Below are 25439 nucleotides of genomic sequence, written 5' to 3' on the forward strand. Positions count from 1 at the left end.
CTCCCAGGTCCCATCCCGTATCCCCCAACACTGATCCTGACCCCCAGGTTCCATCCTGTGTCCCCCAGCACCAATTCTGCCCTCCCAGGTCCCATTCTGCATCCCCCAACACTGATCCTGACCCCCAGGTTCCATCCTGTGTCCCCCAGCACCAATTCTGCCCTCCCAGATCCCATTCTGCATCCCCCAACACTGATCCTGACCCCCAGGTTCCATCCTGTGTCCCCCAGCACCAATTCTGCCCTCCCAGGTCCCATCCCGTATCCCCCAACACTGATCCTGACCCCCAGGTTCCATCCAGTGTCCCCCAGCACTGATCCTGACCCCTCAGTCCCATCCCGTATCCCTCAGCACCAATCCTGACCTCCCCAGGCCCATCCCATATTCCCCTGTACCAATCCTGCTCCCCCCCGCCCCGTTTCATCCCGCATCCCCCAGCACTGATCCTGCCCCCCCTCCGATCCTGTCCCGTATCCCCCAGTCTTGGTCCTGAGCCCCCCAACCCACAACCCCCGGTCCTGCACCCTGCAACCTCTACTCTGGCACCCCATGGCCCCCACTCTGCACCCCCCATGCCCATCCCGCAGCCCCCAGCCTCGCCCCTGCAGACCCCCACCCCATATCCCCTGGTCCTGGATCCCCTGTCCAGCACCCTTCCCAAACACCAGTGAGCTCCGGAGCCGGCACTGAGAAGCTGCCTGCACCCCGCAAACCCCCAGGGAAGCACCCCAAAAGCCTGAGGCTTGATGGAGGGGCTCAGCCCGGCCAGGAGCCCCCCACTCTGTGGGGGCGTGGGTCCGGTGCTCTGCTGGGAGGGACCCCAGCACCAAAGGCAGCCTTACACCCAGAGGCACCCAGCCTGCGTGGGTCACAGGCCTGCCCAGAGCAGGATGAGCACCCCAGGGAGGGCAGGTGAACACCCCATGAGCAGGATGAGCACCCCAGGGAGGGCAGGTGAACACCCCATGAGCAGGATGAGCACCCCAGGGAGGGCAGGTGAGCAGCCCAGGAGCTGGGTGAGCACCCCAGGGAGGGCAGGTGAACACCCCATGAGCAGGATGAGCACCCCAGGGAGGGCAGGTGAACACCCCATGAGCAGGATGAGCACCCCAGGGAGGGCAGGTGAGCAGCCCAGGAGCTGGGTGAGCACCCCAGGGAGGGCAGGCGAGCACCCCAGGAGCAGGATGAGCACCCCAGGAGCTGGGTGAGCACCCCAGGAGATGGATGAGCACCCCAGGAGCTGGGTGAGCACCCCAGGGAGGGCAGGCGAGCACCCCAGGAGCAGGATGAGCACCCCAGGAGCAGGATGAGCACCCCAGGAGATGGATGAGCACCCCAGGGAGGGCAGGGGAGCACCCCAGGAGCAGGATGAGCACCCCAGGAGCAGGTTGAGCATCCCAGGGAGGGCAGGCGAGCACCCCAGGAGCAGGATGAGCACCCCAGGGAGGGCAGGGGAGCACCCCAGGAGCAGGATGAGCACCCCAGGAGCAGGTTGAGCACCCCAGGAGCTGGGTGAGCACCCCAGGGAGGGCAGGTGAACACCTCAGGAGCAGGATGAGCACCCCAGAGGCAGGTTGAGCACCCCATTGAGGGCAGGTGAGCACTCAGGAGCAGGATGAGCACCCCAGGAGCAGGATGAGCACCCCAGGGAGGGCAGGCGAGCACCCCAGGAGCTGGGTGAGCACCCCAGGAGCAGGTTGAGCACCCCAGGAGCAGGATGAGCACCCCAGGGAGGGCAGGTGAGCACTGCAGGGGCAGGATGAGCACCTCGCGAGTGGGATGAGCACCACAGGGTGACCAAACGGTGTCTGGACACCAAGGCCTGGGCGAGGCAGCTGGCAGCCCTCCCTGGGCCTCATGGCCGCGTGTGCAAGCAGTGTGCACGCATGTGCACACGTGTGTTCGCGTGTGCACACATGTGCGTCGAGGTCTGTGGGTGACACCTGCCGTCAAAGCCCTGCCACTTCAGCAGAGCCCATCACGCCCAGGTCCCCACAGCCCCCCCAGGCCCCCCCAGCCCCACAGCACCTGGGCACCCAGGGGGGCAGCAGGGGCCATGCCTGGGGGGTGATGGGCACATGCCCACGGTGCTCCCCGCAGTGCCCTCTGGCAGCCCCCTCCCCCCCCCGGGGTGCTGCTGGGGGGGCTCAGGATGGCTGCATCCCCCCTAACTCGGGATATGGGTTCCCCCAGCCTGGGGAGGGAAATGGGGTGCAGCCCCCCACTCACCATTAGATAGAGCTCCGAGTTCAGCCTTGCTTTGCCCATGCGGGGGCCCTTCTGCCTTGCCCCCTTGTCCCCCCCAGTGTCCCTTGTCCCCTTGCAGCATCCCTCCTGCACATCCCAGCCTGGGAAGGGGGGGGGTCCCCTTGCAGCATCCCTCCTGCACATCCCAGCCTGGGAAGGGGGGGTCCCCTTGCAGCATCCCTCCTGCACATCCCAGCCTGGGAAGGGGGGGTCCCCTTGCAGCATCCCTCCTGCACATCCCAGCCTGGGAAGGGGGAGTCCCCTTGCAGCATCCCTCCTGCACATCCCAGCCTGGGAAGGGGGGGTCCCCTTGCAGCATCCCTCCTGCACATCCCAGCCTGGGAAGGGGGGGTCCCCTTGCAGCATCCCTCCTGCACATCCCAGCCTGGGAAGAGGGGGTGAGGGGCTGAGTAGGGGGGGGGGGGGTGTCCCCCAGCTCCTGGCTCATCGTCCCACGCAGCTCTTGCTGCTCCTGGACAAACAATCCTACAATATTTTCATAACTTTCACTAACTTGAGGGGATTTTTTAAATTTTTTTAAGTGTTCAGTGCTAGTGCACACAATTACTGCCTCGGGGACACGCTGGATGCACACAGGCATCCAGCCTCCGCTCCCCCGCCCCTGCCCACTAACCCCCCCTCAAAATCCCCTTTCCCTTTTGCTTTCAGAGACCTCCCGCATGCAGGGCCTGACTCTTCCCAGCCGGCACACGGTGGATAGCCGGGAAATCTCCTTTTCGCCTTATCTCGGGCCATAATTTTCCTCCCCCAGCAGCAGATCATCTCAGGATGTGTTTTGTTTGTTAACCCGGCATTGCAAAACCTACACCCAGCAAACCTTTCCCCTTCCAACGAATAAATAAACTCCTGAAAACTGCTCTTGCTCTGCTTCCCCACACCATCCGCAGCCCACACGTTGCTCGGGGCAATCCCGGGGATGGGAACGTGGGGAGCAACCGGCTCATTCACCTCCAACCTCTCCCTGGTCTCTCGAGAAAACGAACAGAACCCCCATGAAAAACAAGCCAGGCTTGGAAATACTTTCTGTTTCCATCCCTCCGCTTTGCTTAGGCTGGGAAGGATGTTTGAGGGTTGAGTCCCCGGATGATGTAAATCCATTATGTCAGGATCTGGCCGCTGGTTTCCACCCTGATGTTGCCCCTTGCTCGTGGAGCGCTCTGGGGTCCTGGGGTGCTCGGTCAAGGTTTTTCCCCGCTTTACTCCCCGCCCCAGCCTGGGTTTCCCATGCTGGTACTCGCTCCCTGGGACCCGGCTCCCTTGCCTACGAGGTTTGCCAAGCACCACAGTCTCCCTGGACCATCGATGGTCTCCTGCCCCATGAGCTCCTTGCACATTCCCAGTGGGTGGTGGGTGGCCGTGGGGTGCCGTGTCCCGTGTCCCACAGCGGGCGACTGCCTGCTCCGGCAGGGCCAGCCCCATGGAGCCCAGGAGCTGCTTCCCTGGCTGCAAGGCAGCTTCCCCTGACGTGTTGGACATATGATGTTTTCCTGAGCCCTGGAATAAATAAGCCCCCGAACGCACGTCTTCCCACGCAAGCAGCCAGCTCCTGCAGCCCGTCAGCTGCACTGTCCGGTGCTGCCCGTCCCTGTGTCCCGTGGATCCCCCGTACCAGCAAAGGCAAGAAGAGGTAAGGGGGGTTCCTCGGTCCCCACGCAGTCGCTGAGGGGTTGTGGTGATGCCATGGGTCTGGCTCCTACCGCGGTCTTCGGTCCCTCACTTCGCTAATCCCCAAAGGGCTCCGGGCTCCAGCCGCCTCTCCCTCTTGCCGTGGCCACGCAGCCGGGCCAGGGGACAGGTTGTGTCCCGCTCCCCAGCAGAGCCAGTGGGTCATCTGGTGTGGCAGGACGGGCAGGCAGGGCTCCCGCTGGCCTCAGAGCATCACTCCATGCCTCAGCTCCCTGCCTGGGCTGTGGTGGGTGGGTGGCTGCTGCACCGGCTCCGAAGGGCATCCCCAAAACTCTTGGAAAAGCTACATCTCCACTGCGTGCTGCCCGAGGAGCACCCCCAAGGCCGAGCTGAGGGGCAGCAGGCTGCCCAAAGCCTCGCAGCACCCACCCCAAAGCCCTGCCAGGAGCTGTTCAGCCTCATCAGGAGCCCAGCACCTCCGCATCCCACCCCGCGTTGGTCCCGCACCCTCCCCAACTGCCCTGCAGCTCACCGAGAGCCAGCGCTTGCAGTCCCGGGGACCAAAACGCACCCAGCGCTGTCTGCAAGCAGCCAAGCGGGTGGGCAGGATGAGGCCAGCGCTGGCTCGGCCAGCCACAGTGGCCCCAGGCTGGGCTGTGCTCCATGGATGACCTGTCAGCAGTGATGGATGAAGCACTGGAGGCAGCTCCGGGCCCGCTGCCCTGGGGCAGGTGCTGTGCTCTCGCCACAGCCCTGCCTTCACGCCTTGCAGCCGCCCGGCACAGGAGGAGCCGATTCCCGGCCGGTGACCGCGGTGTCCCACCGTGCCGTACCACACCGGGGCCATGGGGCTGTGTGGGGTCTGCTTCCCTACAGCTCTGCTCGTCCTCACGGCCGCAGGGGTCTGGAGCCAGCAGGCGGGTGAGTGAAAGCATCCCTGGGGAAGTGTCCCACCGTGGGGCACGCGTGTCCCCGTGGGAAATGTCACGCTCCAGCCTGTGCAGCTGGGATCCCATGTGGCTCGGCTGGGTTTCCATGCTCTGCCCCGCAGGATCGTGCACCCTCCAGGTGCTGGTGGCCCTGGATGTCACCGACTACCAGCAGTCCAACCTGCAGCCCTACCTGGAGCGGGTCCTGCGGGACCTGGCTGCGTTGGACCGCATCACCTGCAGCCCGCTCGGGCTGAGCATCAGCCTGCAGAGCACCCAGCAGGATGGGGACACCCTCTTCCAGGAGCGGCTGCAGGAGCCCTGGTTGGATGTGCTGCAGCGCCTGGCGCGGGCACACGCCTTCCAGCGCTCCTACCTCAACCAGCCCGCCCTGCAGAGCTTCCTCCGCACCCTGGCACAGCAGGCGGCCGATGCCAAGGTATGGCACTGGCACAGCCATGCCCATCTCTCCCCATGAGGCTGGGGGACACCGGTGCTCCCACTGTTGTGGGCTGCTGAGCACCGTGCCCCCCTCCTCGCCCAGGTGCTGCTGGTGTTCACGGACGGGCTGGATGATGATGCAGGGAAGATGAAGGAGGCGGCAACTTCGGCTTGGATGCAAGGTGGGGCGGTGATGGCTGCGTGGGGCTCAGATGGGTGAGCCCTGCCAGTGGGGAAAGCTGGTGGGGGTCCGGGGGCCAGCTGGCAGTGTGTCACCCCACAGCACCCCGTCCCCCCAGACCAGGCTGACCTGCTGGTGACGGTGGCAGTGAACAATGTCACGGGGCTGGGGGACCTGCGGCAGATGGAGTTCGGGCGATGGCTGGCGAGCGGGCAGCAGCTTGCTGTGGACATGCCGGAGGCCGGCGGGCACGTGGCACAGGAGCTGGTGAGGATGGGCCATGGTGGGAGGGGCAGTAGGGGCTCTGTGGGTGCTGAGCGGGGGTGCCACCCTCTCCCCACAGCTGGCCCTGGCAGAGCGGACGTGCTGCCAGATGTGCCCCTGCACCTGCGTGGGGCTGCACGGTCCACGAGGCCCCAGAGGCCCCCAGGGGAGCAAGGTAAGGGGCTGGGGGAGCAGGGGGATGCAGGAGGGATGCGCAGCCCTGCAGACAGCCTGGAGCAGGGCTTAGACCTTTCCCTTCCCCATCAGACAGGACGTTTCCCCAGCCCCCCCCCCCCCCCCGGTCCCATCCTTCCCATCCCGCTCTGCCGGGATAGATGCGTGGGCTCTGCATCGCCCAGCCAGGCTCCCAGAGCAAACCTTGAGGCTGCTGCTGCGGTGACAAAGTGCTGAGCAAAGCAGGGGGAAACTGAGGCCCAGGGGCTGGGGGGGTCTTACCAAGCTTCCCCAGGGGAGCTGCACCCCTGTACTGCATGCACAGCCCCAGGTCCCTTTCCCAGGGCCAAGAGGAGCTCGGCTCAGCTCAGGCCCTTGCTCTGCTCAAGCCTTTTGTCCCTGGGCTGGGGAGGGAGCCCAGCCACGCCGGCTCCCAGCCTGGGGTCTGTCATCGGGCCAGGGGGTCACAGCTGCTGCTCCCAGGGTCTCTCTCTCCTAGGGAGCGACAGGCAGAAAGGGCCGCACTGGAGACGAGGGCGAGCACGGACACAGCGTGAGTTGGCTGTGGGACCCCCGTGGGTGGGAGAGGGCGGCCCCAGGGGTGAGGGGACACCCATCACTGTGTTGCCTCTGATGGTCCTCTCTCCCATGCTGAGTGCAGGGGGAGCAGGGACCACGAGGTCTCCATGGCAGCCGAGGGATACAGGGATGCCCAGGGCAGTGTGGACCGAAGGTGAGGGGTTGTCTCAGCCTGGCACAGCTCCAGCCTGCAGCATGGGTGCCCATCGCTCCCCGGCTGCTCTCCTCTGTCTCTTTGCAGGGCTTCATGGGTCACCCTGGGGAGCAGGTATGTCCCTGCCTTGTGCTTTATCCCATGGCTCTGGCAGGCATCTGTGGTGGCCAAGCTGATAGCGGCAGGGAGACCTTGAGGATAGGCAGGAAAGAGAGGGATCTGGGGAGGGGAATGGGAGATGGTCGTGATGGATGGAGGGATGGGATGGCCTGGGGTGCTGGAGGAAATGGGGCAGAGCCAGGACCTGGCTATTCTACCCTGTGCCACATAACCTGGCACCAGACCGTGTCACTTCCTTGCAGGGACCTCCTGGAGAAGATGGCTATGACGGTGTGGATGGGGAGCAGGTGAGCTGTGCAGCGGGGCATGGTGCCAGCCAGCCGGTACAGCCACCCCTCCACCCCAGCACGGCCACCCGAGTGGGACCGGGCACAGGCATGGGCACAGGCGCAGCCTCCTCTCTCCTCCCCAGGGTGAAGTGGGGACCCCCGGCCACCCCGGAGAGAAGGGGTCCCGAGGGAGGCAGGTGTGGCACCATACGGCCGAGCCTTGGCGAAGCGCTGCCTTCTTTGCCCGCTGCCCTGTTGCTAAACCCCTTCCTCCTGCCTTCACCTAGGGGCAGAAAGGCTCCCGGGGTGCCCGGGGGCAGAAGGGACCCCCAGGCCCTCGTGGTGAGGTGGTGAGTATGGGCTCGCAGCCCCAGGACTCCGTGGGGTGCTTGGGGGCTCGCTGAGCCCCTTCTCCTCTCTCCAGGGGCCACCCGGGAGGAGAAGCTCCGAGCCTGGTGCCCCGGGGTTCAGAGGAGATGGAGGTCCCCAGGTAAGGGCTGGCAGGAGCCAGGACCATGCTTGGGGACGCCGGGTGCTGGTGGTGGAGCAGCCGGTCGGCAGGACCCTTTTGGGGACGAGCTGCACGGGGAGGGCAGGCAGCAGCTCTGCTTCCCTCTCAACACCCACGATTTCCAGGGAGATCCCGGCCAGGATGGCCTCCCAGGGCCAGGGGGGCCCCCAGGTCCTCCGGCTCACCCGGTAGGTGCTATGGGCAGGGGGGCACTGGGGTCCACAGTAGGTGACCCTGTGCCATGTGTCCCCATGCTGGAGACACAGCTGCTGATGGCGTTTCCGTCTGCAGACCTCGTGCCAGAAAGGGCAGCAGGGAGCACAGGTAGGGCTGGCAGCACCCAAGGGCGCAGGGGTCCCTCTGCCCCGGGGACCGGAGACGTGTCCCCGCTGGAGCCTGAGCCACCTTGTCTCCTTGCAGGGCAAGAAAGGGAACCAGGGCAGCCCCGGCCCCACAGGACATAAGGGCTATGAAGGTGCCCAGGTGAGGCCAGGGCAGACCCCCCCCCAGCACCAAGACCCCCAGGCAGGCATCCCTGCTCCCCCCCTTTGCTCTCCCTTTGCAGGGGGTGCCAGGGCTGCGGGGGGCAAAGGGTGTCATCGGCCACCTGGGGAGCAGAGGACTTCAGGTGCCATCCCCCACCCTGTGCTGGGGTCCCTGGTGGGTGCTGGTGGCCACCGCGAGCTGATGGCCATGCCAGTGGGTGCCCACCCCACAGATGCTCTTCAGCATCCTTGATCCACCTTTGCCTTTCGCACAGGGTCCGCCCGGAGCTGAGGGCTCCCAGGGACAAGCTGGCCCAGCCGGCCCCAAAGGGGAGAAGGTGAGGGAGACCTTGGTGTGGCATTTTGCAGCCCCTCCCCCCCACCCCCACCCCCACCCCCCCATCTGCTTTCTCTTCCAGGGGCAGGCAGGAGCCGAGGGCAAGAAGGGGAGCGTGGGACCGCAGGGGCCCAAAGGTGCCCTGGTAAGGCTGCATCCCCCCGGGGCCATGGCATCCTCCCCAAGGGCACTGCAGCAAGGGAAGGCATGGAAAAGCTGTGGCCAAGGAAGCTTTGGGAAGAGGGATCTTTGTGTAGGTCCTACAATAACCTGCTTTGGGATTTTTCTCCCCTCCCAGGGTGAGAACGGCTGTGACCGGCGAGGTGCTCCGGGGAGGAAGGGTACCAAGGTACCGGCAGCACGGAGCAGGGATGGAGGCGGGTGGGATGAGCGTGGGGCAGAGCCCCGTCCCTGCCCATGGGGATGCCGGGGGTCCTGGCCCCACTCACGTGTGCTGCTTCCCCCAGGGCGCTCGGGGCCTGCCAGGATACCCCGGGGCTCAGGTGAGTGCGTGGGGGGCCAGGGCCAGCCGGTCCTTGCTATGGGATGCTGGTAAGGATGGAGTTGGCTTCTTCCGAGTGTCCTCCCCAGGGTGACAGGGGTGAGAGAGGATCCCCAGGGGACAAGGGCACGCGAGGGCTGCCTGGGCGCAGGGTGAGTACAGCACAGCCCCCTCCCCGCTTCCCTTCAAGCTGTGCCCACCTCCTCAACACCCCGGGGCTTTCCAGGGTGACACCGGGAGCAGAGGAGAAGCGGGTGGCCACGGCAGCACTGGGCCTCCGGGAGAGATGGTGACTCCCTGCAAATTCCTTTTTTCCTGCCTTATTTCTGCCTGTGACCTGCCCTGGTGCTCGGGGATGTGTTCCCTGTTCATATTTCCTCTTTAATTTCTCTCCTCTCCTGCTGCTCCAGGGCCCAAAGGGCTTGCCAGGCACTCCCCCCTCCACGGTATGGGATGCTGGTGTCGGGCTGGCTGGGGATGGGGACCTGGATGTCCTTGGGGACAGCGAGGAGCTTGGTGGCTGCCTGGCCCCAGCAAGCCTTGCTGGGAAGAGCTGAGTGGGAGAGCTGGCACTGACACCGCTTTGTGCATCCCTCCAGCCTTGCGAGCTCAAGGCTTTCATCCGCCGGAGCTGTGGTGAGAGCCCTGGACAGTGGCAAGGATGGCAAAGAGGGGACAGTGACCGGCTCGGCGGGGGGACCACAGCGGAGGGGACAGAGGGACAGCTGGGTGGCGGGGGCACAGCCAATGGATGTGTGCCTGGAGAGGCATGGAGGGAGGCAGCTGAGGATGGGTGGGCACGGGTACCACAAGCATGAGATACCCCAGGGGGGGCTTTTCCACCGGCCCCCAGAGATGCTACCATCCCTTCGCAGTCACCACCTCGTCCTCCTGCCCACTCTTCCCCACCGAGCTGGTTCTGATGCTGGAAACTTCATCTACGGTGCCGCCAGCCCTCTTCTCCCGCATGAAGGAGCTGCTGGCCCTGCTGCTGCGGGACCTGCAGATCTCCCCGGTGGGCTGCCCGGCGGGGGCCCGGGTAGCCATGCTGGCCTACGCGGCCACCCCCACCTACCTGCTGCGTGCCGGGGAGGTGGGGAGCGTGGCCGCGCTGCTGGGACGCCTCCGCCGCCTCTCGCCCACCCGCTCCTCCCGGCGTGGCCGCCTGGCCGCGGCTATGCACTTCGTGGGGCACCACGTCCTCAAGAGGGTCCGGCCAGCCACCCTGGGCAGGAAGGTGGTCCTTGTCATCACCAGCGGCCGGAGCCAGGACCTGGAGGGCATCGGGGAGGCTGCTCTGCAGTATGAAGCCTTGGGCATCGTGCCAGCGGTGCTCACCTTCAGCCCGCTGCCCAAGGTGGAGAGGGCTTTCCAGGTGAGTTCCAGGGCTAGAGGCTGCTCCCCCTCGTCCCACCACCAGCCCCCAACCCCTGCCTCAGCTCTGCCTCCCCCCACCCAGGTCAACAACCTCTTCCGAGTGGTCCAGCTCTCGGCGACAGAGCCAGCCGAGGATGCAGCGGTGCTGCAGGATGCCGTGCTGCCCTGTGTCCTCTGCTTCGGTAGGCAGCCCTGGGGTGGCACCGGGGGTGGGTGCCAGCGAGCTCTGGGGCTCAGCCTCCCTCTCTCTCCATTCCCAGACCCCTGCCACCCCGAGGGGTGCACCGCAGCCATGCCATCCCCTGACTCACTGGATGTGGACTTAGCCTTGGTGGTGGACAACACGGCCCCAGGGATGCCGGCTGAGAGGCTGGAGGCTGTTGGCGAGCTCTTCCACAGCCTCCTGGGGCACCTGCAGCTGGCAGGGCTGGATCCGGCACAGCGTGGCACCCGCATCACCCTGGTGCTGACGGGCCCCTCCATCCCCGGGCAGGGTCTGGCCGAGCTCCCCTTCGGGCTGCCCAGCTCTGGGGAGCAGCTCCAGGAGCGTCTCCGCCTTGCACTGGTGCCCAGGCCAGCTGCGGCATCCCTCGGCGGCGCGGTGGCATGGACCCTCCGGCACGCCTTGCCGCAGAGCTCTGGCGACCGCCTCCGTGTCCTCTTCGTGGTGGGGACAGGAGCCACGGCGCTGTGGGATGGAGAGGCAGGGCGGGCGCTGGCCCCCTTCACCCGGTGTGGGGATTTCGGTGTCCTGGTGCTCTCCCTGGGGCGAGCCGGCACGGAGCAGCTGGAGGTGGCCGTGCCCGAGGGACTGCCGGCATGGCGGTACCACTCCCTGCGCCTGGGCTCGGTCCACCCACCCGAGATGGGGTACGCGGAGAGGACGGCGGTGGGCTTCCTCAGGAGGCTGCAGGGTGAGCGGGGGGGAGGGATAGGTCTTGGGGGGCTGCAGCATCTCTGGGTCCCATCCCTGGCTGTGCCAGGAGCAGGCGGCTTCCAATCCCCCAAATCTCCTCACCTGCACCTCCATCACGCCTCCGCTATCACTTCTGCTCCACAGCGGAAAGCAGCCAGCACCCCAGCACCCCAGGGTGCCCCCAGGACCTGCCCCCCCCCAACACCGGGACCAGTGAGCCCCCACTGGGGAATCCCGCGCAGTGAGTGAGCGGCACTGGGACCATCCCCTGCATGCGCATCCCTTGGTCCCCTGCCACATGAGTTGGGGGGCTAAGGGTCTGCACCTTCTCTTCTGGAGGATGGGGTCCTCCACCCCCAGCATATACTGGGGGGCGTTGCTCTGATTTCCCCACCCAGGGTCTCTGCTGTGCCCCACGCTGGGATGCCCACAGCATCCCCCGGCCCCGGCAAGGGCCGAAGGGCTGCAGCCATTGTCACTGGACCGTGCGCCCTGGACAAGGACCCTGGCAGCGCCTGCACCCGCTTCTCCGTGATGTGGTACCACCGGTGGGAGACGGGGTCCTGCGAGCGCTTCTGGTACGGGGGCTGCGGGGGCAACGCCAACCGCTTTGGCAGCGAGCAGGACTGCATCCGCGCCTGCGTGGAGCCGGGTAGGTGAGGGTGGGAGCCCACCCAGGGACCACGGGGGGCCATGGGGTGCCCCCAGCCCAAGTGGGGGTCACGGCTGAGGTTTCGGTGCTGCCACTTGGCTGATGCTGGGACCATCTCGGGCAGGTCTCGACAAAGCCGGCGTGGGTGAGAGCAACGTGACGCAAGGTGAGGAGTGTGCGAGGAGGGGGGGGGGGGTCTGTAGGGGTGACTTACGAGCAGAGAGCAGGCAGGGAGACAGGCAGGGCTGCCAGCTCACGCACCGGCTGGGCTGTGGGGTGTGTGCCCCGGCACCCTGGCTGTGCCACGAGCCTGCCGTGCCGCCTGCCTTGCAGATGCCTGCCTGGAGGAGAGGGATGCAGGGCCCTGCCGCTCCTTCTCACCCAAATGGTTCTTCGAGGGGGGGCAGCCCGGCCGCTGCTCGCTCTTCTGGTACGGGGGCTGTGGCGGCAGCCGCAACCGCTTCGAGAGCCGGGAGCAGTGCGAAACTGCCTGCCTGCCCCCCAGCGGGGCGAGGAGCCCCCCGGCCCCCAACCCTGCCAACACTTCCTCCTGCACCCCTGTGCCCGGCTGCTAGGGCTGCCCCCCCCCCGCATCGGGGTGCGGGGTGTCTCTGGCAGGGTGCAGCACCCACCGGCACGGCGCTCGCCCTCTGCAAACCTCTCCTGCTCCTGCTTGCGCAGGCTCCAGAAACGAGGACACTTGAGTCATTGCACAAGGACCTCGGGGTCCTGCCAAGTTTCTGACAGCTCATCTTCAGCTGCTCCATCATGGGGGGGGGGGCGGGGGGGGAGGCTGAGCTGGTGGCGGGGGCGCTGAGCCCTTGCAAAACTCTGCGCACCTCCTGCCACCCGCTGCTCCAGGGGGATGCTGGTGCCCAGGGCTGGCCGGCCAGCCCAGGAACCTTGCAAATAAAATCCACACCACGGTTTGTGCTGGCCGGTGCAGCTGGGCTGGGGGAGGGGGAGGGTTTGGGGGTGGGTGTCCCAGGGCTGCAGGAGGCCCTGGATGGGTGCCCCACATCCCGGCCAGCTGCAGCTGCACTCTCCCTGCGGGGAGCAGCTTCCCCGGCTGCCAGGAATGGGGAGCGGGGGCCAGATCCAGGCGCGGGGGCGGGGGGGTTGCTTGTGGCCCCCACCCCAGCATGGCTGCGGTGTCGGCAGGAGGCAGCCGTGCTGCTGGCGGGCTCCCGTCCTGGGGGGCTGCAGCTGTGCTGCTCCACACTCCCCCATCTGACCTGGGTGCTTGGCCCCATGCCAGCACCCCGTCCTAATAACGCCTGATCCCAATAACGCCAGCATCCCAGTCTTAATAATACCTGATCCAAATAACACCAGCATCCCATCCTGATAACACCAGATCCCAATAACACCAGCATCCCATCCTGATCCAAATAACACCAGCATCCCACCCTCATCCCAATAACACCAGCATCCCACCTTCATCCCAATAACACCAGCATCCCACCCTCATCCCAATAACACCAGCATCCCATCCTGATAACAGCAGATCCCAATAACACCAGCATCCCATCCTGATCCCAATAACACCAGCATCCCACCCTCATCCCAATAACACCATCATCCCACCCTCATCCCAATAACACCAGCATCCCACCCTGATCCAAATAACACCAGCATCCCACCCTCATCCCAATAACACCAGCATCCCACCTTCATCCCAATAACACCAGCATCCCACCCTCATCCCAATAACACCAGCATCCCATCCTGATAACAGCAGATCCCAATAACATCAGCACCCCATCCTAATACTGCCAGCGTCCCATCCTAATAATGCCTATATTCGGATAATAATCCAAATAACACCAGCATCCCGCTCCTAACAGTCCCAGTCCTCAGGCAATGTCTGGTGGCCACGGCCACCTTTGACACGGGCTGTCACCAGGAATAGCTCCGAGACCTGATTCTTCCCTTTATTATTCAGTTCTGCATAGCGGGAGAGGACAGGCACATTTTTCAGGACAGCCTTGGCTCTGGCAGGGCTGGCAGGAGGAGGGGGCACCTCAGGTCAGTCCCGTGCCTGGTGCCGAGTGATGCTTGAGGGGTGCATCCCATGAGCCCCCAGGTTGTGGCTGTATCAAAATTTTACCTAAATGCCACTCAGAGCCCCTAAATACATTTTTAAGGCAAAGGAAGCCAGGAGCTGAGCGAGCCAGGAGAGAAGAACTGGAACGGAGAATTTTGTTTCTTTAAATGTCATGTTTTTTTAAGCTCATTTTTGCACTTGGGTTTGGCGAAGCTGAGAAGACTTAAGTGACAAACCAGCTGTCCCCCGGCGCAGCACAGCGCTCGCCCAAGCAGACACCCACCCACCGCCTCCAGCCCCCCCAGCGCCGCCGATGCAGCAGGGATGCGGTGCTGCACGGCAAAGCAGAGCCCCCTGCACCCCTCCAGTGCCAACCCCCCGACCCCCAACCCTCCTTCTTTAGCCCCATAGCATCGTGTGGGCCCTGGGCCCCTCCCGAAATTGGGGTGGGTGAGGGGCTGCTGGTGGGGCAGCTGTGGAGGTGTCGGTGATGCTCCCAGAGGGATGGAGGGGCTGCGGCAACGCCGTGTCTGGCAGGGATGCTGCAAGGCAAACCTCGCACCATGAGGGGGCTGCTGGGTGGGTGGGAGTCTCCCAGCCCTCCCTGCCAGCCCCCTGCCCACCCCTGCAGGCAGCAGCACCGTTTGCACTCACCCAGCAAGGCTAAGCCCAGTAGAGGGGGACGATGCTGCAGAGGATGCTCGCAGTGGTGCCCAGGAGGGAGCGATCGGCCAGGGGCAGGGCAAGCCTCTTCTCAGCCTGGTGAGGGGAGGGAAGGAGAAACAAGGCAGCAGCAGTGTGATGCTGCACCCCACTTCTTCATCGGGGGGGCTGCATGAGGCACCGAGCCCAGGGCATTGCCATGTGCCCCCCACACCTCATCCTGCCCCAGCTGGTGCTGAGCGGGGAGGCCGGCACCCACCTGCCGGCGCTGGAAAGTCTCGGCGACGGCATCCAGCCCTGGGATGTTGTCCTCATCCACACGGGTGATGTAGCAGGCGTGGTGAAGCCGGGATCTATAGCTCACCAGCAGCTGTTTGCCGAGAGATGTGGCTCAGCTTGGTCCCATCACCCCTTCCCCGTCCCCCGGGCTGCGCAGGGCTCCCTGCTTACATTCTTGTAATCATAGATGATCGTGGCCGGGTTTCCATCCCCGCTGTCCAGGTAGAAGGTGGCCGCATCTTCATCCCAGGCCGATCCTCTCCACAGCCCCATCCGCAGGACCTGGGGGGCATGGGGGGAACTCACTAGCTGGGGCAGCCCCTCCCTGGGGGCGGCGGGGGTCCCTACTTACGGCGTCGGCGTGCCGCTGGTCCACGTGCAGCCACATCAGCAGGGCGCCGGCGATGATGACCACCAGCAGGACCACCACCACCACCACGATGAGGAGGCACTTGAGGTGGTGGCAGCTGAGGAGCTTGCGGGGCAGGTAGCAGAGCAGGCGAGGCACGAAGCAGAGGGACCGCTTGATGCAGGCGCAGCCGGGGCAGCCGGAGCAGCCGGGGCAGCTGGGGCATTTGCAGCACTGGGGCATGCAGCACCGGGCGCATTTGGAGCAGCAAACCACGCAGGGCCAGCAGCAGCAGCCCGGCTTGCAGCAGCCTGAGCCACAGCAGCCCTTCTCCGGGTCCTGCGGGCATGGGAAAGGCGGAGAGCCGGGGTGAGGGGGAAGGGGATGGGAGCTGGGGGATGCAGGTGGGCTGGGGATGGGCTTGCCCTAGGGAGCAGCTCCCATCCCACTGCCCCTGAGCTCTGGGGATGCCTCCATCACACATGCACTGGTGCCTCGCTGGGATAAACTGGGCAAAGCCCTGTGCTGAGCACCTCTGCTGGGCACAGGGGCACCCCCAGCGTGACTGTGCCACCCCACTGCGGGTTGCAGAGACTCACCAGTGGCTCTTCAACCACCACCTGCTTCATGCTGCTCTCCATGGCGGCTGCCTCCTCCTTCTCCTCCTCCTCCTCCTCCCAGCCTGGGCTGCCCTGCAGCAGCCGTGCCAGAGGGTTTTATACCGGGGTGCCGGGGCGGGGAACAGAGCGGCTCCTGTGGATGGGCTCACGGCCCTGGTGTGCGGTCAGGCTCTGGCATGCGATCCACTTCACTTGTGTTTGCTGACCTCCTTCCCCACCTCTGGATCCCCCTGGGAACCCGCTGACCAAGAGGCTCTGAGGGCACTTGTCCCCGAGCACAGGGGCCTCTCAGCTGCCCAGGAGCGAGGTGTCAGGGCCAAAGCAAACCCTCCTGCACGGGTTAGAGCTGCTCTCCAGGGTGGAGCATCCGGCAATGGCCACGGCCAAGGCGAGACCTGGCTCCACGCCTGTGTCCCTGCGCCAGCTCAGGCACCTGGAGCCGCTCGAGGTGGGCAAAGTGTAAACAGGGCATCAAAGCTTTCCCATCAACTGCAAGGCTGGGGTGGGGAGCGGGGTCACGGTGTGGGGACATGTCCCTGGACTGTGGCCAGGCTGGGTGCTCCACAGCGTTGGTCCCGAGGATGCTTGGGCACCGCGGGGGCTCGCCTTGCCAGTGCTGGGGTCTTCAGGGCTGGCAGCCATGCCCACAACACACATTTTCTCGGGCTGAGGGGGGGGTCCCAGCTCTCTGCTGTGTCACCCTGGGTGGTGCAATCAGCAGGGCAGGGTGACACCACTGTGCCTTGGTCTTGCCTGGGCGTGAGCCTCTCCTGAGCTCAGGCTGGGACCTCTCCAGGCACCCCTGGGTCCCCTCCTCAGTCCTCTGGGACCCCAGAGGCTTGGAGCAGGGTGTGTGTGTGGGGGGGTGAGGGTGTGCGCCCCGTGCTGCACGCTGCCTCCTGTCCCAGCATGTGGAAGAGCACGGGAGACCCTCGAGTGGTTCCTGGCTGTTTGCCCTCCGTGCGGGAGAGGCCGTGGGAGCCCTCATCACCTTCCTCGGCTCCCTGCACCCTTCCTGAGCTGGCTCCTCACCAGGGTAACGCTGGCTCAGGGCATTTTGGGGAGCAGAGCTGCTGGCCCCATGTCAACACACGGCAACGTGCACTTTCCCTCCTGTCCCCAGCAAAGCGTCAGCCGCAGGGAGCTGTGACCCTCCTCGCTGCCCATGGCGGTGGCTATGGGGACAACCCTGAGTTAGCGCCCGTCCCAGGGTTAAATTCATGCTGCCCAGCACCGCTGTGCTCCTGGGGGGCTGGCTTGGGTCCTCCCACGATCTCTTTTCTCCCTCCCAGCCCTATTGATCCCTTGTTCGCTTGGAAGTGCCCCCCAGGGATGCTCCCAGCCGCTTTGGGGCAGAGGGGCTGGAGCTGCCGGGGATGGGGAGCGGATGGGGATGAAGGGGAGCTGGAGCAAGCGGATCATGGCCTGTGGGTGCCCTGCTCAGCCCAGGGCTTGGCTGTCACTGGGCATGTGGCACAGTCTCTGTGTCCCCATCTGCACGAGGAGGGGATGGGAACCTTTCCTCGAGGGGTGGCCCCGACCCCACAGTGGTGCCAGGGCTCCTTGGTGCGCTGCCTGCGCCCATGGGCGGGGGGTGCAGGGGCTGCCCCTGCCATCTCGTCCTTGCTCCATGCAAACTGGGGGGGGGGCACAGGTGGGGACATCAGCCAGGCAGCCTTGAGAGTATGGTGTGGGCGTGTGTGCCCCTGCCCCGGGGAGCTGGCATCTGAGCCCTCCTGTGCTCCTGGTCCAGGGCTGGACTGAACACATGGACACGATGGATGCATCTACCCACCCCAGGGAGACATCCCTGGCCAGGGAGACATCCCTGCGGCACCGTGCCGCCTCTCCCCAGCACCCCAGGAGGGACCGTTTGGCCAGGGCAGGGGGAAGGACGAGAGCAGCACCGGGAGGCAGGGGCACAGGCTTTACTTCGCAGACAGAAGCGTGAATCCCAAAGCCAATCCCACTTGTTTATTGCAAAAATGGGAAAGCCGTGGTGCCGAGCAGCTGTGGACGGAGCACCCCGATGGCAGGGGGGCTGCCCTTGGGCTGCAGGTGGGATGGGGATGGGGAGGAGGAGACATGGCTGGGCATTCCGCCTGGAAGGCAACACGGGGAACATGGGGACGGTGACATCCCCATCTCACTGTCCCATCCCCCAGGAGCAGACCCCAGCCGACGCTACGCCCAGTATACAGGGACGGTGCTGCAGAGGATGTTAACGGTGGTGCCCAGGATGGAGCGGTCGGCCAAGGGCATGGCGTTTTCCCCAGCCTCCTTCATCTCAGCCTGCAGGAGAGAGAATGGAGGGGGCTACCATCCTCCGCTACCATCAGCCTCCCCTCCAGCGGATGCTTGCTGCAAGCCCCCCCAGCCCTGCACTTGGCCCTGGCTGCCCAGGACTCACCTGGTCATGGGTGATCACCATGGGTGGTCACCACTCACCTGCCGGTGCTGGAAGGTCTTGGTGACAGCATCCAGCCCTGGGATGTTGTCCTTATCCATGCGGGTGATGTAGCAGGCGCGGTGATGCCAGGACCTGTAGCCGACCAGCAGCTGTTTGCAGACAGACCCAGGGTCAGCTCAGCCCCGTCCCTGCCACCGCCACCCCCCTCACCGTGCCCCATCCCGGGGCTGCCCGCACACCTTGCTGTAGTCGTACACCACCACGGCAGAGGCATTGAGCCCATCCTGCACGGCGAACGTCCCGGTCCTTTCCTTCTTGCTCATGGAGAGGTGCTGGGGGGTCCCTTCACCATCCAGGCCATGGATGGTCATTCGCAAGACCTGCCAGGTGGAGGGGGGCAGTGATGCTTTGTGGGGTCTAAACCCCATCCCGGCAAAGCACCGGCAGCCAGTGCCGTTCCCAAGCCCATCACCGGAGCCGGTGGCACCGTGGCTCCTTCCCCGGTGCTGCCTCACCGTTTCGGCGTGTGTCTCGGTGATGTGCAGCCCCAGCAGGAGGAAGGCGACGATGGCCACCACCAGGACCACCACCACCACCACCACGATCAGGAGGCACTTGAGCTGGTGGGGGATGCAGGGCAGGCGGGAGGAGGCCGTGTAGCTCTGGGGACACAGGGGAGCACCCAGCTGAGCTGCCAGTGTGGGGCCAGGGAGGGCAGCCGATGCTCAGCCCCACACCGGCTCCCCAGGCTGGGGGATGGGTGCTCCTTACCGGCGGTGCCTCATCCAGCAGTGCCTCTTTGGAGCTGCTGTCCATCTCGCCCTCCCTCGCCGTGCAGCTCCTGTCTCTTTGCCAGCCGGAGCCAGGGGGGATTTATAGGGTCCTGGGTGGGGGGGAGGAGGCTGGGGCCACCCCAGCTGCCAAGGTGCCACTTGTGTTCTGTTTGCTGAGCCTGGAGAGGAGCCGGGGAAGGGGCGTGAAACCTCCGAGGGCCCTTTCCCAGCATTTACCTGGGGGGCAAGGCAAACAGCGGGCAGGCAGAGCGTGCCCGCCCTCCGCACCCAGCCCCCGGCTCTGCCTGAGGACCCAGCACCCTCAGCACTCATCCCCACGGGGGGCTGCACCCCTGGTTCCCACAGCCCCCACGCAGCTGCGGCCCCCCCGGGATGGGGAAGGAGCTGGCTGGGCTCATTGTTGGCCGGGAGCGCCGTGCCTGGGACGGGACGGCCGGGTGCCCAGTGCCTCCCACCACCCGGCAGCGCTTGCTGCCAGGTCTGGCAGGGAGCTGGCGCGGGCAGCACTGCAGCACGGGCGCCTGGCCGAAGCAACGGGGCGGGAGAGCTGCGGTGGCATCACCCCTGCAAAGGGGGTACCGACCTGTCCCCCATCCCCGGTGCACCCCGAGAAGACCCAGCTGCCAGCGGCTGCCCCCCACGGCGTGCACCCCCGTGTTTGCACGCCCACCGATGAGGACACGCGTCCACGCGGATGCTTGTGCCGTCACTCAGCTGCATCCCTCCCTCCCTCCCTCCCTCCCGCAGCACAGGAGCATGGTGTGCTGCAGAGCAGCGGGTCAGGCACCGGCAGCCCCCGCCACCACCATCGCTCCCCCTCCACGCTGAAATCTCCCGGGAAGAGGAAAAGGCTTCGCCGCAGCGGCGGGGCACGGCAGGAGGAGAAGGACCAGCGGCGGGGGAGAGAGCAGCGCTAGGCCAGGGCGTGATGGAGCTGCGGCACAGGAGGAGGATGCTGAAGGGCCAGCTCCCTGCTCCCCTCCTCCTCCTCCTCGCCTTGGCCTGGCTCTGGCTGCCGGCAGAAGGTCGGCGCCCCCCCCGGCCCCCCCCTTGTCCCCCGAGCTGCTCCTGCACCCGGGACACAGCTTTCTGCGTGGACTCCAAGGCGGTGCCCAGGAACCTGCCTCCTGAGGTCATCTCACTGTGAGTACTCAGGCAGTGGGATGGGGACGGGGACGGGGACAGGGAGCAGGTCGTGTCCCGGGGGTGCAGGGCTGGTGGGGGCTGCTGGCTGCCCTGGGCGGGCAGGGACAGCCTCCTTCTTTGTGCTGCATCGGGGGCAAATGCTTGGCAGTGGGGGGTACGGGCTCTGCAGGGGTCTCAGGGGAAGGGGGAGGCTGGGGACACCCCAGGACTGGTCTCCGTGTCCTCCTGTCCTGCGGTGGTGGCAGGGCTCCGTGCGCACGCAGCCATCCATCAGTGACAGATGGAGCAAGGCTGCAGCCCGTCCGTGCCATGCTCCCCGGCTGCTGTGACCTTGGGGACCAGAGCCCCAAGGGGACGCGGCTGGCGGGTCCTGATGCAGGGTCCCTGGGGACACGGCGGTGCGCCGGAGCCTTGTACAGGTGTGCGAGTACAGATGCATGTGTGTGCATGCATGCGTGCAGCTGTGTGTGTGCGTGTGTGTACACGTGTGCGCGTGCATGCAGCTGTGTGTGTGGACATGTGCCTGCATGCGTGCAGCTGTGTGTGTGCGTGTGTGTACACGTGTGCGCGTGCATGCAGCTGTGTGTGTGGACATGTGCCTGCATGCGTGCAGCTGTGTGTGTGCGTGTGTGTACACGTGTGCGCGTGCATGCAGCTGTGTGTGTGGACATGTGCCTGCATGCGTGCAGCTGTGTGTGTGCGTGTGTGTACACGTGTGCGCGTGCATGCAGCTGTGTGTGTGGACATGTGCCTGCATGCGTGCAGCTGTGTGTGTGCATATGCACTGGGGCCAAGGGGTGCCACAGGTTGTGGGCATGTGTGGGGTGGGTGCCAGCCCCCGGGTGCAGCGGTGGGACTCAGCACCTTGCCCCCTCCGTGCCACCCCATTGCACTGGGTGACAGAAGGGATGATGCTGAGGGGCACGGGGGTGGCAGAGCTGCCCTGCTGCTGTCCCCTCTCCTGCATAGCCCTGAAGCTTTGTCTTACTGGCAGGACGATGGTGAACGCAGCCTTCACGGAGATCCGAGAGGCAGCCTTCGCCCACATCCCCTTGCTGCAGTTTCTGTACGTCCTCCGTGCCGGTGGCCAGGCACCCCAGTGCCATCTGTGCCCATCCTGCCCGCCCCCGATACCCCGGTGCCATCTGTGCCCATCCTGCCCGCCCCCGATGCTGATGCCTTCCCCTTCTCTTTGCAGCCTGCTCAACTCCAACAAGTTCATGCTGATCGGGGACAACGCCTTCGCCGGTCTCTCGCACCTCCAGTACCTGTGTGTGGGATGGGGACGGGGACACAGGGATGGCCCTAGGGAGGGCATGGGGAGGTCTGGGGTGACCACAGGGACTGGTCCCCTCGGGGTGGCCGTGCCACCATCTCCTCTTGCCCCAGGTTCATCGAGAACAATGACATCCAGGCGCTCTCAAAGGCCACTTTCCGCGGACTCAAGTCCCTGACCCACCTGTGAGTACCAGGGGGTCCCTGGGGACACAGGGATGGCTCTTGCTCCTTCACTGTGGACAGGGCTGTGTCACCTCCATGATCCCTCTCATCCCCCAGGTCCTTGGCCAACAACAACCTGCAGACACTGCCCCGGGACCTCTTCAAGCCACTGGACATCCTGAGTGACCTGTAAGGCTGCCACGGCACTGGGGACCCCTGGGACACCGGGTTGGGGAGAGGGTGACATGCTGGTGCTGGGGCTTTGGGCAGGGTGCTCCGCTCGCTCCGGGCTGGGTGCTGGGGGTGACTTGGTGCCATCCTTGGCAGGGACCTGCGGGGCAACACGCTGGCCTGCGACTGCAAGATCAAGTGGCTGGTGGAGTGGCTGGAGAGCACCAACACCACGGTCCCCGCCGTGTTCTGCAGCAGCCCCGGGCAGTTCGAGGGCCAGAGGATCCGGGACCTGGCGCTCGGTGACTTCCAGTGCATCACCACGGGTAAGGCACGGCAGCCACCCATCACCAGGTGGGCACCCAGGTGCCCAGACCCTCACCGCCACCTCTCCCCCCAGACTTCGTGGTGCACCAGGTCCTGCCCTTCCAGTCTGTGTCGGCTGAGCCCTTCACCTACGCCAGCGACCTGTACGTCGCCCTGGCACAGCCCAGTGCCAGCAGCTGCACCGTCCTCAAGTGGGACTACGTGGAGCGCAAGCTGCGGGACTTCGACCGCATCCCCGGTAAGGTATCCGGGTGGGGGTCCCCTCCTGGGCTGTCACCCCCGTTTTGGGTGTTTGGGGAAGGGCAAGGCCGCGGCGTGATGTGGTCCTGCCTGGCAGCTCACTCGGCAGTGCACTGCAAGCCCATCGTGGCGCAGAACCAGCTGTACGTGGTGGTAGCCCAGCTCTTCGGTGGCTCCTACATCTACCGCTGGGACACTGCTGTGGACAAGTTCATCAAGATCCAGGACATCGACAGCCAGAAGACCCGCAAGCCCAATGACATCGAGGCCTTCCAGATCGAAGGCGACTGGTACTTTGTCATCGCTGACAGCTCCAAGGCGGGTTCCACCAGCCTCTACCGCCTCAACCAGAACGGCTTCTACTCCCACCAAGCCCTCCATGCCTGGCACCGTGACACCGATGTGGAATACGTGGAGAACGATGGCAAACCCCGGCTGATCATCTCCAGCAGCTCCCAAGCGCCCGTCATCTACCAGTGGAGCCGGGCGCAGAAGCAGTTCGTGCTGCAGGGGGAGGTGGGGGAGATGCTGGACGTGCAGATGGTGAAGCACTTCAGGGTGAAGCGGGACCAGTTCCTCTGCCTCAGCCGCTACATCGGCGACTCCAAGGTGGTGCGGTGGGAAGGGCAGCGCTTCATCGAGCTCCAGACGCTGCCGTCCCGCGGCTCCATGGTGATGCAGCCCTTCTTGGTGGAGCAACGGCAGTACCTGGCCCTGGGCAGTGACTTCTCCTTCACCCACATCTACCTGTGGGAAGAGGAGAAGCAGAAATTCGTCAAGTTTCAGGAGCTGTCGGTGCAGGCGCCGCGGGCTTTCCACTACGTGCCAGCCGCCGACGTGCAGCTCCTCCTGGCTCCCAGCTTCAAGGCCAACACGCTGGTCTACCGGCACGTGGTGGTGGACCTCAGCCTCTAGCAGGGAGGCAGAGCCCAGGCTGCCCCCACGGCCCCGGCGCAGCCCTCGCCTCCCCCGAGAGCTGCCTGCTCCTGCCCGAGGACACGCATGCACTCACCACCCTTCCTCCTGCCTGCAGCCCACCGCCCTGCGGTCACAGCCCGGTGCCAGCCCCGCTCCCAGCCCCCCATGTTCACCCACCCCTCAAATTGCCCCCAGGGCAGCGCCTAGCCCCACAGTCCCACTGCTGGGGAAGCCACGGGCCTCAGTTTCCCCCCAGTAACCCCAGTTTCCCCATGTGTAGTACCCACAGCCACCCTGTCCGGTAGCCTGTGGGATGTGGGCAGGAAGGTGGGACACCCCTCACTCTGCAGGATGATGCCCTTGGGTGCCTGCTCCAGGGTGCTGGCCAGGCTGGCAGGCGTGGGGGGGCACAGGTGCCTCTGCCTGCTCGGGCAACGGGCTGGAGGCTTGTGGCAGGGGGGGTTTGGGGGCATGGGAGTGGGGCGGCAGGCTGGGATGTGCACAGGCAGGGATAGACTGCCGGGGCTGGATGGGATGCTCCCAGGATAATGGGGTGCTCCCAGGCCCATGGAATGCTCCAAAATGGACGGGATGCTCAAGGTGGACAGGATGCTGGAGGCCAGTGGGATGCTCCAAGGCAGATGTGGATGGGATGCTCAAGGTGGATGGGATGCTCAAGGCCGGTGGAAAGCTCCACAAGATGATCAAGGCCAGCAGGATGCTCCAAGGTGGATGCGGATGGGATGGTCTGAGGAAGATGGGATGCTCGACGCCAGCGGGATGCTCCGATGCGGATGGAGATGGGATGCCCTGAGGAAAATGGGATGCTCGATGCCAGCAGGATGCTGCCGAGGCAGTGCCGCCACTTGCAGAAGCAGGGCTGGCCGGCTCCTGCCCCGCTCCGTGCATGTCCAGCAGCTGCCTCTGCCCACGGCCCCGCTGCCGGGCAGGACCCAGCGTGCCAGCCGTGCCCGGGATGTACGTGCTCGCTGAAACGCTCCCCACAATAAAAACACTGTGAGCCCTAGCCCTGCCTGCGTCTGCCTGCAACCTGCCAGCTGCTGTGCACCCAGCCCCGTGCCTGGGGCTCCCACTTCACCCAGCATCCTGCAGCACCCCACTCCTTGCACAAGCCCCACGAGGGGGAACCCCTTGTTTTAGGGTCCTCCAGGCTCCGTGCATGGCTTGCCTGGTCTTTTTTGCTGCAGATGCCTTGGCCCATGACCCAGGGAGGGGAAGCAGGAGGTGCTTCCCCAGGGAAGGGGAGTCCCAGCTGGAGCCTGCTGCACCCCGAGCTGCACCAGCACCCCGCAGCCACCCGGCTGGTTTTCCAGGGGAATATTTCCCTGTCCCCCAGGTACATAAATATGCAAGTGAAAAACCACCAATTAAGCTCACAAATAACAGATCCTTGCAAAGGTAACAGGCACCCCGGGGGCACAGCCGGCTTTTGGGAGTAGGATTTGACCTTGGTGGCTGCAGAGCCTGAACCCGGTCCCTTCCCGGCACAGCTTCCACTGCCGGATCCAGCCCTGCCCTGGGTGCAAGGCAGGGCAGAGCACCCAGCCCTACCACAGCAGGCTATTGCCACACTTCTCTGCCTCAGTTTCCCTACCAGGAAAGGGCAGATTTTAAAGCCGGGTGGGAAGCACAAGAAGCTGCTGGCACCCCGGCAGTGGCTGTGCCTGGGGAGGGAAGCTGGGGGTTCCCAGGACCGCTGCCGGGGATGCACAGCCAAGGGGAAGGTGGCCCAGGAAGGTGATGTCAGGTCCATCAGTAGAGGACCGCTGCCGGGGATGCACAGCCAAGGGGAAGGTGGCCCAAGGAGGCAATGCCATGTCCACCGGCGAGGACTCTGGGCTCCGCTCTGGTTCTGGGAAGAGGAAGCAGCTTCTATTTTCTCCGGAGCATCTTGCAGGGCTCCGTGCCTGCCGCAGAGCCCTGGCCCTGGTTCAGCAACAGGCCTGAGCAGGTGCTTCAGGTGAAGCACCCATGCAAACCCAGGGGAGGTGCGCTGGGGAGGGGATATTGCAGCAGCTGAGACCAAACCCCGCTGAATCAACGTGCCAGGGTGGTACCAGCTTATCTGACTACCTTGGCATGACCCAGCAGGGCTCCCACCTCCGCCCAAACCCCCAGCTCCCGCAACCCTGCCCTCCTGCACCCCAAGCATTGCAGCTGGGTGTTCTGCACGCCCCAACCCTCCAAGGCCGAAAAGAATCTTAGCACGGTGCAAAGGCTCTTTACCTC

General features: G+C 65.3%; 4 protein-coding genes across 9 annotated transcripts; 2 read left to right on the plus strand and 2 right to left on the minus strand.

The window, feature by feature from the left end:
• Nucleotides 1–2618: 2618 nt before the first annotated feature.
• LOC308055843 (uncharacterized protein) lies at nt 2619–12360 on the plus strand (the record flags this gene model as incomplete). The annotated part of the gene is made up of 26 exons (XM_080370364.1): nt 2619–5262; nt 5368–5446; nt 5564–5712; nt 5789–5884; nt 6383–6436; nt 6545–6730; nt 6979–7023; nt 7149–7202; nt 7293–7355; nt 7430–7495; nt 7642–7704; nt 7808–7840; nt 7937–7999; nt 8082–8176; nt 8277–8339; nt 8421–8483; nt 8637–8841; nt 8930–8992; nt 9067–9129; nt 9251–9286; nt 9440–9476; nt 9716–11131; nt 11278–11374; nt 11532–11785; nt 11910–12100; nt 12184–12360. The coding sequence occupies exons 1-26, from the start codon at nt 4558–4560 to the stop codon at nt 12358–12360; spliced, it is 4416 nt and encodes a 1471-aa protein (XP_080226490.1). The 5' UTR covers nt 2619–4557.
• Nucleotides 12361–13341: 981 nt separating this feature from the next.
• LOC308055844 (surfactant protein C-like) lies at nt 13342–15764 on the minus strand (the record flags this gene model as incomplete). The annotated part of the gene is made up of 5 exons (XM_080370365.1): nt 13342–14591; nt 14755–14865; nt 14946–15056; nt 15127–15549; nt 15723–15764. 5 exons carry the CDS (start codon nt 15762–15764, stop codon nt 14496–14498), a joined length of 783 nt encoding a protein of 260 aa, XP_080226491.1. The 3' UTR covers nt 13342–14495.
• Nucleotides 15765–17702: 1938 nt separating this feature from the next.
• Nucleotides 17703–21963, minus strand: SFTPC (surfactant protein C). 2 transcript variants are annotated; one of them, XM_080370252.1, is made up of 6 exons: nt 21553–21963; nt 18925–19105; nt 18669–18815; nt 18393–18533; nt 18192–18302; nt 17703–18035 (listed from the first exon to the last, which is right to left on the minus strand). In XM_080370252.1, exons 2-6 carry the CDS (start codon nt 18967–18969, stop codon nt 17928–17930), a joined length of 552 nt encoding a protein of 183 aa, XP_080226378.1. In that variant the 5' UTR covers nt 18970–19105; nt 21553–21963; the 3' UTR covers nt 17703–17927. The 2 variants fall into 2 exon arrangements, with proteins under 2 accessions (XP_080226378.1, XP_080226377.1); XM_080370251.1 differs by lacking the exon at nt 21553–21963 and adding an exon at nt 21082–21220.
• LGI3 (leucine rich repeat LGI family member 3) lies at nt 19158–25428 on the plus strand (the record flags this gene model as incomplete). Of its 5 annotated transcripts, XM_080370232.1 has the most annotated exons (8): nt 19158–20090; nt 21088–21159; nt 21292–21363; nt 21483–21554; nt 21651–21722; nt 21861–22030; nt 22105–22269; nt 22369–25428. In XM_080370232.1, exons 1-8 carry the CDS (start codon nt 19642–19644, stop codon nt 23184–23186), a joined length of 1890 nt encoding a protein of 629 aa, XP_080226358.1. In that variant the 5' UTR covers nt 19158–19641. The 5 variants fall into 5 exon arrangements, with proteins under 5 accessions (XP_080226358.1, XP_080226357.1, XP_080226356.1 ...); XM_080370231.1 differs by having other exon boundaries at nt 22105–25428; XM_080370230.1 differs by having other exon boundaries at nt 21088–21363; nt 22105–25428.
• Nucleotides 25429–25439: the final 11 nt, after the last annotated feature.

Source organism: Falco punctatus (genome assembly GCF_963210335.1).
Source record: "Falco punctatus genome assembly, chromosome: 20".
NCBI lineage: Eukaryota > Metazoa > Chordata > Aves > Falconiformes > Falconidae > Falco > Falco punctatus.